Below are 13,242 nucleotides of genomic sequence, written 5' to 3' on the forward strand. Positions count from 1 at the left end.
TCAATGAAATAAATCAATTTTTGTAGCATGTAATTTGGTAAACATTTGAAGAAAATGGCCTAACTGCATCAAGGGGAAACAACTTTAATGCAACTAAATATAAGTGTTATTATTTATTATAGACAATGTGTGCGTAGTATGTATTTAGTTTGATTAAAATCCATCTGAGAACAATCTAGGACTGGAATTATATAAGCATTTATACACTTTTACGTCCGTAAAAAAGTAGCGCACCAAAAAATTTTGGATTGATTTTTTCCAATGGGGCGAGCGCAATTAGCCAAAAACGTTCTGAAAATATACGAGCCCCAAATCCGATGAACAACTTTTTAATTTGGTGAGGCCTTAATGGGTTAACATAATGAGCATTAAAGCCTTTATAAAACATGATAGAATGGTGTTTTGCTTAAGAGTATTCAAATAACAGTGATCCGAGAGCTATTAATTCTTCTCATTTGGGCGCTGTTGAGGCATTATCTTGGTAATTATTTCATGTATTACAAAATGTAATGCAACAAAGTTCAAATAAGGCTTTTCAATTATCCAAGTTAGAAAGCTCAAGGATTAATTCAAAATGAAAAAGAATATATTTTTACACTGCATGCAAGGTGCAGCTAAGAAATCACTAAGATGTAAGCTTCAAAAATGAACATTGCAAATAGTTTGGCAAATTTTCATTGTTCAGAATACCGGTAATCTGAACTATTCTATGCTATTAAGATAAAAGTTACTCGGAAATCAAGTTCTTGCTTCCAAAAAAAAAAAAAATGTACAAATCCTTCCTGCATGAAGTGTACTCCAGATTTTACCCAAAAAAATTCAAAGTATAAACACCAAAAGAAAATGAACAAGTCCCTCCCGCATATATGAAGTTTACTTCAGACTTTAACTTATAAAAAAAAAACTAAGCATAAATGCCAAAAGAAATTGTACAAGTCTTTCCCATGTATATGAAGTGTACTGCACAAATTTCAAAGTATCTGCGGTGTACATGCAGTGTACTATTTTCTTGTACAAGTCCCTCATGCGTACATGCAGTGTACTCCTTAAATTTTCAGAGTCTGTGCTGCGTACTTGAAGTGTACTAGTGACCTCCTGCGTACATGCTGTGTACTCGTCGAAATAGTATGCGGCATGTACGCGGCATGCGGTGTATGTAAAATGTACTCCTCTGGCGTACTACTGTGTTCGCGGCATATACACAGCAAATACGCAGCATGTACGCCACAGAGGCTTGCTTCTGTAAGGGTTATCTCCCCCAAAGAAATCGTCTAAATAATGAATTAATTTGCCTGATTGTAATTTTTGTTTAACAGCTGTTTCGAGAAATGTTGAAAATTTTTCGAATGTACTAGGACTGATACTTACACCAAAACGCAAAGCTTTGTCAAAGAAATATTTTTTGTTAAAATAAAAGCCTAATAATTCGAAATCGTCTGGATGAATTGGGAGCAGACGAAATGCACTTTTAATATCCATTTTAAGTAAATGGCAATCTTGACCCAGATCTTGAATTATATAAACTGCTTCATCGAAACTTGTGTATTGCACGGAGCATAAATTAGGATCTATGAAATCATTAACAGATTGTCCAGCTGGGAATGATAAATGATGTATCAAACGGAAATCGTTAGTATTTTTCTTTGGGACCAAACCTAACGGGGAAACTATCAATGACGGCATTGGTGGGTCATTAAAAGGACCTGCTACTCGACCAGCCAAAATTTTTTTATTAATTTTTTCTTGTACAATGGTCGGGTTTTCTCGGGCTGATTTTAAATTGTTCGCATCCCTGGGACCACGGGGACCTGTGTAATTTAGTCTGAATCCATGCAGGAAGCCGTTTAATAAGAATTTTGCTTGGTCTACGTCATATGCGGACAGAAAAATTTTCAAATTGTCATTTTTCCAGCTTCCTCCCCGGGTTGAGCGACCACCACGGAATGAGCTTCCCCGACGAAAGGACGCGTTCATATTCGGAAGGGCTTTGAAAGGCCCTGATTGAGACTGAACGGGATTAGTTGATAAACAATTGATGGGGCTATTTGATTTACCACACTTTTCACAAGACAGTGTGTGAAAATCTGCAGTTCTTAAATTTACAAAAGCCTTTGTTGAAATCTATGCAAGGCCTAGGAGCTGGCCTTTGAGCAACTGCTGGCTGAACTGTAGCTACATTCATGCATCTGCTCCACAAATCATGGTTAATTGCTGCCCATGAACCCGGTGAAGAAGCCTGACGTAACCGAAATTGTTTATCATAAGTTTGCCAAGCAAAACCGACTCGTTTTCCACACTCCCGAATTGTGGACATGTATTGTAGCAGCTTATTTGTTTTTTCTGCGTGAACCAACAGATATATAGAAGAATATATGATGAACGCATCGGTCCAACATTCAATAGAATTTATTGTATCTTTGACTTCTTTCGGTCGAGAAACTATCTGACCATTTGCTATGATTAAAATCTGGCCACTGCATAACTCCGAAAGTTCAACAGCGCCTTTTAAAAGCAGAGACAGGTTAACGTACTAGCCCCTACAAATTTGTTGTTTTAAGGAATCTGGTACATGCAGACTTAAGTCATCCTGAGCTAATTTTATGGTTCGAACTTTGTGGTAAACTATTGTTAGGTGATGCACCTTGTGGCAGAGCAAAAGTATGATTGCCAGTTTGGCTAGTAATCGAACTGACATTATGACCGTCCTCGCCACAGGCATCAATTACAGGTAAATCAGTACCTTGAGAAGCATGAATAATTTCACTGAAATTAAAATGTTTCGAACTTTGTGGTAAGGAGAAATTATTGTTAGGTGATTCATCTTGTGGCCGAGCGAAAGTATGGTTATCTGTTTGGCTTGTACTCGGACTGACATTAAGACCGTCCTCACCACCCCTATCAGTTATAGGTAAATCAACAACTTGAGAAGCACGTATTATTTCATTAAAATCAATGAAAGAATTTTTCTCACCCTTATCTTCTTGAATACTTCTAGTAGGATCCGATCTCCTTCGTTTTTTTGTACCCTCTTGTCCGTGCATAGCAGCCCCCTTTCCTCCTTGGCCTCTTCCAGGCATTTTTAGCAACTTAGAATTTAATTTTATCTATTTTTTTAAAGCACGTGACCTAATATTCTTTAGTTGTTAACTTGACGGCGGCTGTGATCGGAAAGGCCGAAACTGTGCACACCGGCTTTATATATCTGCGCATCATACCCATCGGAACTCCTTTGCGATAAAGGTTTACCCCCGAATCATCCGGAGTAACCCGAAGATTCCTGAGTATTACGTCATACCCGCAGACTCAAAACCGACAAAGTATCAAAAAAAATGCGATCTAATATTTTCTTTATTGAAATAATCGATCTTATTTTGACCTTGTCTGCATAATAGGAGCTTCATTTATGATTTTATTTTAACCAAACTTGCACACAACTTGTGTATCACCTTGGTTCCTTTCTTGAACTGGCCAGATTCCATTATGGGTTCCAGAGTGATGGCCCCTGAAAGGGCCAGAATTAGCTATTTTTGACCTTGTCTGCACAGTAGCAGTTTCATTTATGATTTAAATTTAATCAAACTAGCACAAAACTTGTGTCACCATAAGATATCAGTTCCTTTCTTGAACTGGCCAGATCCCTTAATGGGTTCTAGAGTTATTTCCCCTGAAAGGGCAAGAATTATCTATTTTGACCTTGTCTGCACAATAGCAGCTTCATTTATGATTCGATTTTAACCAAACTTGCACACAACTTGTATCACCATAAGATCTCGATTCCTTTTTATACATCCAAAGGGACGTATTATGTTATCGCCTCGGTGTCCGTCTGTCTGTCTGTCTGTTGGTTAGCAATTTCCCTTCCGCTCTGTTACTCTTGAACCCCTTAAAGGATCTCAAAGAAACCTGACACAAATGTTCACCTCAACGAAATGACGTGCAGAGCGCATGTTTCGTATGGCTCACTTCAAGGTCAAGGTCACACTTAGGGGTGAAAAGTCATATGACTTTGTTTTGTGTATATATTGCTTTGCATTTGCATTGCATTGCAGTGCTCTTGTTTTTATTTGGCAGATCCTTCTTTTGTTCACTTACAATAATTTTTTTTAATAACCTCCCTTTTATGTTACTATAGATAGCTTATTTAGTAACTTTTTTTATGATTGGCCATAGGGAAAAACCAAGACCACTTTTCTGTGGTACAACATGGATGGTACCTCCAATTTTTAGGTGTATTTTGACATATCTGTACCTTGTAAGAATTTTTTTTCTTTTTGGTTAAATTTCTTCCCTTTGTTCTTATCTTGATTATGATTTTTTGACCTTCTTGTCCTTAAGTACAATGATAACAGGTGAGAGATATAGGGCCACTATGGCTCTCTTGTTAGATTATTTTCTTATTTTTCAGAATTATTTTTCAAAATAATATTTTTTATTTATTACAAGAGTTTTTCATGTATTAACATTTTTAATCACATTCCATAATGGTATATGAAAATATATTTCTAGGAAACCAAATCCGGAAGGAGGCTGAAATCGCACATGAGTCATGTGATCATAACACAGCTGTTGGAAGAAGAATGGATGCCAGATATGGAAGGAGACTATGAGTTTGTTGACATCATTAATAAGTTAGTAACCGTGTTAGACAGGCAGAGAAACCCTGTTATCTATGACAGTGCCTGTACTTACGTGTCCAGTCTATTTAAGTGAGTTTTAATATATACTTACTTTACTTACAATTTCATTCCCTATTTTCTTAGTTTTTGAATCTTTTTTTGTGTTTATAAGTCTGCTTTTGTTTGTCCGTATGTATTCCATGAAAATTGAAATAAGGATGTGATATATTTTTGAATTTGGCATTCAGTATACATAAAGTATTCTTTTAATCGGGGGGGATCCTTAGTCGAGTGGTTAAGGTCACTGACTTCAAATTACTTGCGTCTCATTGACGTTAGTTCGAGACTCATTCTGGGCATTGAATGCATCATGTTACGAAGCCATCCAGCTTACTTGCGAAGGGTCGGTGGTTCTACCCAGGTGCCCAGTTGTGATGAAATAATGCATGGAGGGGCACCTGGGGTCTAATATGCCAACCATCATAGCTAGAAAGTTGCCATATGACCTATAATTGTGTCGCTGCAACGTTAAACCCAACAAAATAAATAGATCAGTACTTTATATCAAATATTTTGTTGAAATTTTTTCAATTTTACATGTTTATGTGACTGAAAAATAGTTGAAAAAGACGTTAGACCCAAACACACACAAACACACACTCAAAGAATAGCTTTTAAATAGCCCAATGTGGTTCTGGGACGATCTGTGTATGAAAAGAATTGGAACCACTGCCTTACCATTGCATGATCGACTAATAGGGTCTTAACACTTGGTTTTGCAGTAACTCTGTGATTCCAGCAGGTATGCAAATTTTGATTTCATACCTCGTGTTTTTATTTCGATGGAAATGAGATGTGGAACCAAAATTTGTAGTCCTGTTTGGTGCCATATAATCTATACTGTGTTGGTGCTCCGTAAAACCCAAATGAAATAAATAAAGCTTTTAACCCTTAACCTGCTGTATTTCTATAATGGACTGGTCCATCTTTCAATTTGGACAGTACCACTTATTACTCAAAGGGGTTTTCACTGAAAATTTACTGACTGAATAGCGAACAGTGTAGACCATGATCAGACTGCATGGATGTGCAGGTTGATCTTGGTCTGCACTGGTCGCAAAGGCAGAATCATCTGCCGCCAGCAGGCTAAGGGTTAAATAATAAAAATTACAACCTGTGTAATAGAGCTTTTGAAATCCTCCCTTGTATAAACCATTTATTCTGCACTTTTGTCTCTTTTTTAAACTAGGTAAAACTGTGTTGGTGCAACGTTAAACCCAACCAAAAAAAAAACGAGCTGTCAGAGGACAGCAACGCTCGACTATTCAACAGCCTTGTCAATTGAATGAATACAAAAGTCGAAAAAGGGGCATAATTTTGTAAAACTGGGAAAAAGGTTTATGGAACCTTCACAGTGCTTATCAGCTCAAAAAGTGAACAAGTGCGTGAAGTTTCAATCCTTTCCCATAAGTAGGTAATGAAATACCAGCTTACATACAAAAACTTAACCAAAAACTGCTAAGTCGAAAAAGGGGCATAATTTTGAAAAAATTGCAAAGTAGAGTTATGGGACCTATACAGTGCATGTCAGATCATGACAGTGACCAAGTGTGTGAAGTTTCAATCCATTCCCATTAGTGTGTACTGAGATACCAGCTTACATACAAAACCTTAACCAAGAATTTCTAAGTCGAAAAGGGGGCATAATTTCATAAAAAAGCAAAATAGAGTTATGGAGCATGTGCATTGTAGGTCAGTTTATCACAGTGAATAAGTGTATGAAGTTTCAATACGTTCCCACAAGTGGTTACTGAGATACCAGCTTACATACAAAACCTTAACCAAGAATTTCTAAGTCGAAAAAGGGGCATAATTTTGTAAAAAAGCAAAATAGAGTTATGGAACCTGTGCAGTGTAGGTCAGTTTATCACAGTGAATAAGTGTGTGAAGTTTCAATCCATTCCCACAAGTGGTTACTGAGATACCAGCTTACATACAAAACCTTAACCAAATCGGGACGCCGACGCGGATGCCGACGCCAACGCATGGGTGAGTCCAATAGCTCTACTATTCTATGAATAGTCGAGCTAAAAAATTCAACAAACATGTAAGAATTAAATGATTGTTGAAGTTCTGGGATATATTACTACTTATGATCACCTCCTTGTAGGTAAATTCCTAGATATCTGAACTCTGAAACCATGCTATATCAGACAATAAACCACATAAAGGCCTTGATTATTTGATACATGGAAGTGGTGCCACATGTATGTAATGGACTTTGAATCCGGTTTTTTGTATTTCTTTAGTGAGCTGGGATTTTCGGAAGACCAGTTAGACCAGATCATCAGTAAGCTTGGAGTTAACTTGGACAGTTTTAATAAGGCGATACAGATGTATTCAATGAGGACATTGCAGGACATAGGGCATGGGAGAAATGATGTTCTTTTACTTATCTTGCCAAAACTCGTAGATCTAGATGTTAGTATACTGTATTGTTTTATTACAAGTTTTTTGGTGCATTATCAAAACAGAATGAAATATATCTATGTTTTCATAGTGGAAAATATCCATTTTATTTTATGTTTTCAAGTGAATTATAGAGTTTTCTCAGTGAAATAAAAGTGATAATCCACAGTTTTGAAACAGTAGATTATCATTTTTATTTTCACTGTTTTTGCCGAACTTGTTCCGGTCCTCCGTCGCAATTGAAGTCAAATTGTATACCGGGTGTTATGAATACCGGGGACCATAATGACGATGACGTCGATAAAATGACGTCATTTGTGTTATGCTTTCTGTTGATCTTTCCCGCGATTTTCGACATTTTTATAAATTACCCAACAAAAATAGAGTTTTACACATGAAATAAAAAGAAAATTTGTTTGTTTCAGTGAAATATCAACTTAATTTCACTCGTGAGCACCAAAAAAAAAGTCATTTTCACTCGTGGCTATGCCACTTGTGGAAATATCAGTTTTTGATGCCCACTTGTGAAATAAAATTGATATTTCACTGAAACAAACAAATATCCTCTATAATATTCTACACTGATATAAAACAATACTTAGAGTAAATTTATTAAAAACTTGAAATAAAGAGAAAATTGTACTGAAATTAAAACATAAGGTTTAGTCAGTGTTAGGCATTTATTTCAATGTCTGGATGGAAAACGGAACTTTTAGATAGTAGCAGATTGTAAATGTAATCATTATTGAGTAAAAATTATATCAGTTTGAATTTCTATTTTTATTATGCGCCCGAAGGGAAGCATATTAGTTTTCAACTGTCTGTTGGTTCGTTAGTCACAATGTTAACTTTTTGCATGAAGGCACTTTACTCGTGAACCACTGCACCCTGGACCTTCAAACTTCACATGCTGATAGTACTTATTGAGTACACGACCCCTACTGACTTTGGGGTCACCAGGTCAAAGGTCAAGGTCACCAGGTCAAAGGTCAAGGCGCTGTGGGGGCATTTGTCACCATTAGTGACAGCTCTTGTTATCCCCCGCCGATGAAATCGGAAGGGGGGTATTGAAATGGCGTTGTCCGTCCGTCACGTCCGTGTGTGCGTGCGTGCGTCCGTCCGTCCGCAGCCATATCTCAGTAACTAGCAGGTAGAATTTCATGAAACTTGAAATAAACATGAACCAACATACTGCGATGATGCCCGTCAAGTTTTTTTTTTGATTGGTCAATTTTCCTTAGAGTTATTGCCCTTGATTTAATGAAAAATGCCCAAAAATGTCCGTCCGCAGCCATTTCCCAGTAACTTTCATGTAGAATTTGATAAAACTTGAAATAAACATGCACCAACATACTGCAATGATGCCCGTCAAGTGTTTTTTTTGATTGGTGAATTTCACTTAGAGTTATTGCCCTTGATTTAATGAAAAATCCACGTCTGCAGCAATTTCTCAGTAACAAGATGGTAGAATTTCAGGAAACTTGAAATAAATATGAACCAACATACTTCGATGATGCCTGTCATTTTTTTTTTAATTGGTCAATTTTCCTTAGAGTTATTGCCCTTTAATTGTTTAAAAATCTACAGATTTGTACATAACAAACCAACCAATTGGTAGAATTTCATTAAACTTCTTTCATTCTTTTCCATGAACATTTATTATAAACATGTGAAGTTGTGTACCCACACCTGGTCACCACCTTGCCTTGGTCACACTAGTATGATTAAATCCCCACACAAAACGATTTTTTTTGGGGGGGGGGGGGGGGGGCAGGCATATATTACTTAGGAGTTAGCTTGTCTGTGAGTCCGTTGGTTTTCACGGTTTTCGGATGATAACTCATGAAAAGCTTGACAACTTTAATAATTTTTGGTAGAAAGGTGTAACATCAGAAAATACAGGTCAATTTTGACTTTGGGGTCAGTAAGTCAAAGGTCAAGGTCAAAGTGGCCCTGAACAGTTAAACAGTTTCCAGATGATAACTTGAGAACCCTTAGGCCTAGGATCATTAATTTTGGTGTAACATCATGAAATACAGGTCAAGTTCAACTTTGAGGTCAGTAGGTCAAAGGTCAAGAACACAGTGACTTGGAACAGTTATACGGTTTCCGGATGATAACTTGAGAACGCTTGGGTCTAGGATCATAAATTTTTGTACACAGGTGTAACATGATAAAATATAGGTCAGTTTCAACTTTGAGGTTAGTTGGTCAAAGGTCAAGGTCACAGTAACACAAAACAGTTAAATAGTTTTCGGATGATAACTTGAGAAGGCTTGGGCCTAGGATCATGAAAATTGATAGGGAGGTTGGTTATGACCAGCAGATGACCTCAATGATTTTGAGGTCAGTAAGTCACAGGTCAAGGTCACACTGACCCAGAACATTTAAACAGTTTACAGACAAAAACTTCAGAATGCTTCAGACAAGGATCATGAAACTTAATAGTAGGGAGATGGTTCTTGACCAGAAGATGACCTGTATTGATTTTGAGTTCCAAGGTCAAAGGTCAGAAGGACCCAGAACATTTAAACCTTTTATGGACAATAACTTGAGAATGCTTGCACGGAGGATCATGAAAGGGAGGTTGATCATGACCATCAGATGACCTCTATTGATTTTGAGGTCAGTAGGTCAAAGGTCAAGCAAGTACAGCTTTGACAATGGCTTAGTTCTGTGACAAGGCTGTATTGTCGGGATATAATTCATCAGTCCTGTGACAACTAGTTTTAACTAAAGTTTTTTTGGGGTTTTTTTTAGGAGTCTATCAGGGGAGCAGCTGTGGAGGCAATCAGGGTGCTCACTGCGGCCACTGACAAAGAGACGTTGCTCTCCTTTCTTGAGACAGTGGGCATCACATCTACTGAGTACAGGAGCAAACCTGATGAGGTTTAAAAAAGTTTTACTCATCTTTACTATTTCGAATAGTATTATTACATAATTCTGTTGAAACATGCCAATTCTCTGGTTTCATTTCAAATCTTTTCTTACAATTCAAGAGAACACATTGGTTATACCTGTATTAAAACTCTTCAGTTCTATTGTGACACATGTTGCAGTTGATGATTAAACCTAAAATTTGTTCTGTCTCTGTGGAAACACGAAGCATTTAGGGAATGTACGTTAACTAAACCTGTTTTGAAACATGATGTATCGTCGATCTCCATGTTTCCGAACCCCACCTGTTTTCGAACCGCTTATTTCCTCGCGATTTATTTTACTTCCGGCACGTGAATGATGTCATCGTCAATCTCAGGCAGGTGCTTTGTTTACATTTTGCACGCTGTAGCTGTCAAAATAAAATATGCGTCAGAAACAGGTATTTATATCTTTGTTGTTTTAAAAGTTAGTCAAAAGTGTTAGTTTTTACTATTTCTTTATTTATGTTGCCAAGAAAACCAAAATATTTCAGTATTTTACATAAAATCAGTTTATGTATGGGGGAGGACGCTCTTCGTCTGCTTTTCAAAGTCACGTGACTGTCATGTGACCAGGTTATTTTTACATTGCTGCAGTCCAGTTCAAAAAATGTAGTCCGCTTATATTTTTTTTAATACATTTTCAAGATTAGATTTAGTAAAAGGTTAGTTTTCAGATTAAAAACTTATTGATTCTTATTTATTTCAGGTTTGCCCTGTTAAGTCATCTGCTACATACCGCCTGTATTCTCCAACAGCACTGACAAATGCTTACCAAGCTGTCATGGACAAGGGCATGCCGGTGAAGACTGCAGCAAGGCAGTATGCTGTGCCACATAACACCTTGAGAGACAGAGTTAAGGGCAGAGTTGATCCAGAGACATTAAAGTCCGGACCCCCACCATTGTTCAGTGTGGAAGAAGAAGCTGAGTTTGTGAAACATTTAACTGATATGGCTAAACTAGGGTATGGATATACAGTCCAAGAAATAGTTGACAAGGCTTCAAACTATGCAGTTCATTTAAAACATAGAAGCAGAGATAAACCATTAACAATTAGGTGGTTTGCTGGATTCAAAGACAGGTGGAACCTGAAAGTATTGAAACCACGTTCTCTGAGTAACTGCCGTGCTTTGTCTCTGAATGAAGAAGTTGTTGCAGAGTATTTCCAAAATCTGGAGACTGTCATGAAATGCAATGATCTGATGGACAAACCAGAGTATATATATAACTTTGATGAGAAAGGAGTACAAACTGAGCATGCTCCGCCATACATTGTAACAGCTATGTCCAGAACAGAAGCAATCAACTCAACAAGGTCTTCTATAACTACAATACTTGGCTGTGGGAATGCTCTTGGCACACAAATCCCACCATTCTTTGTATTTAAAGGGCAAAGAATGAGGAAAGAACTCCTTGAGGGATCAACACCGGGCTCTAGTGGCACAGTTACTGATTCCGGTTGGTCAAACTCTGATGTGTTCCTTGAATATCTACAGGAACATTTCATCAAATATGTACAACGTGGAAACAAGGAACAGCCATTGCTACTTATTTTTGATGGACACAGGTAAATAAATATTTAATGTACCTTTTTTAATAATGGTTTGAATAAGTTAATTGGACTTCAAAGTAAATGGTGTACTTGTTGATTGTTAATAAGATTTTGAAATAACTTTTTTTTTTCATTTTTAATGCATTTTATGTAACAACCATTATTACTTTTTACTGCAGATCACACATCAACATGCCAGTTATTGAATGGGCACAACACAACAACATTTTGCTCTTTGTGTTTACCAGCACACACAAGTCATGCACTGCAGCCACTTGATGTTGGCTGTTTTGGCCCGTTGCAAAAGATTTATAACTATGAGTGCCATAAATTTCTCAGAGAATGCCCAGAGACAAAAATCACTCGGTATAATGTTGCAGCGCTTGGGTCTTCATCTTATGTCAAGGGCTTGTCTAATTCAAACTTGAGGTCAGCATTTGAGAAGACGGGCATATACCCTTTCAACCCAAGTGCAATCAGCAATGACCAGTTTGCACCATCAAAGCCTTACTCAGATGAATTGAAACTCACTGAAACCCAAGAGAGTACTGCAAATTGCCAACATGGAAATGAAAACACATGTAGGGAATTCTTCAGAGCAGCAGAAGAGTTTGTGGAGAAAAAAAAGGTGACATATAACAGTAAAAAACACAATAAAGGTATAAGTGGTGTTGTAGCTGGAAAGGAAATAACAAATCATAACATTGTAAATGAAATAGCTGAAATTCAAAAGTCAAAGCCTAACAAGCAAAAGCAGAAAATGTCAAAGAGTCTGAGTGCATCTAGTTCAGAACCAAAGAAAAGGATGACAAGTAAAGTACCCTCTGTGTCTGAACATGTTGAAAGAAAGAAAAGAAAACTTGACTCTGCAGCTTCATCACAAAAACCAGGTATAAATTGTTAGCAATAAAATGTAATTTTTAACTTAATTAAAAATAAATACTAATAGAAAAAAATATAAATGCTCAATAATTTAACTATTGAAATAGGTTTATATAAGGGAATACTTTTATTTTCAAATATGATAGAAGTAAAATCTTGTTTAATCTTTTGACCAGGTCCATCTGGATGCCAGATTATTCCAGTTAGTGACAGTGAGTCTGACCTTTCAGCTGAAGAGGAGATGTCTGCAGATGACTTGTGCTGTGTATGCAAGCAATTCCAGCCAAAGGAAATGAAAAACTGTGTATCTCTTGTATTTGTCAAGTGGGCTAAATGTGATGTTGAAGACTGTCCACACTGGACCCACTTGAAATTCTGCTGTAACACTTCAGTTATCAGATTGAATGACACCTTTTACTGCCCTTGTCATAACAAGCCTAACACTGAAGAATAAACTCAAAACTGTTTCAAAAGTCATAATGCTTACAGTCAAGTAACATTTCACTGACAATATTGAATACCTATGTTGAACCTAACTGTAGTTTATGTTTTGTTATAAGCAATTTCATTGGTGGTTCGAAAACAGGTACTTGTTTATGACGCCATATTGGTTTCACATGGGTTTGGAAAATGCAATTTATACTGCATGCTGTTATGCAGACTTTTTTTCTTGAGCAGGAATAAATGTGAGAATGAGTACTTTACATGTTTGTTAAACCTTATTATGTTGACAAAATATTTAAATGCAGATAAACCTGGCATATTTCTTAGAGGTCCGAAAACAGGTATTTCCATGGTATAAA

General features: G+C 36.9%; 2 protein-coding genes across 12 annotated transcripts in view; both read left to right on the plus strand.

Moving 5' to 3' along the window:
* Positions 1–13,242, plus strand: part of LOC123538280 (uncharacterized) — a 196,310-nt gene that overhangs the window by 108,292 nt on the left and 74,776 nt on the right. For all 11 annotated transcript variants that reach the window (XM_053530386.1, XM_053530383.1, XM_053530378.1 and 8 more), the window contains 3 exons: positions 4,507–4,706; positions 6,926–7,097; positions 9,846–9,974. In XM_053530386.1, coding sequence (XP_053386361.1) covers positions 4,507–4,706; positions 6,926–7,097; positions 9,846–9,974 — 501 coding nt within the window. The remainder of the gene's footprint in view (positions 1–4,506; positions 4,707–6,925; positions 7,098–9,845; positions 9,975–13,242) is intronic.
* Positions 10,298–12,750, plus strand: LOC123553081 (uncharacterized). The gene is made up of 4 exons (XM_053530390.1): positions 10,298–10,404; positions 10,713–11,572; positions 11,737–12,447; positions 12,616–12,750. The coding sequence occupies exons 1-3, from the start codon at positions 10,390–10,392 to the stop codon at positions 11,834–11,836; spliced, it is 975 nt and encodes a 324-aa protein (XP_053386365.1). The 5' UTR covers positions 10,298–10,389; the 3' UTR covers positions 11,837–12,447; positions 12,616–12,750.

The sequence above is a fragment of the Mercenaria mercenaria genome, chromosome 18, assembly GCF_021730395.1.
Source record: "Mercenaria mercenaria strain notata chromosome 18, MADL_Memer_1, whole genome shotgun sequence".
NCBI lineage: Eukaryota > Metazoa > Mollusca > Bivalvia > Venerida > Veneridae > Mercenaria > Mercenaria mercenaria.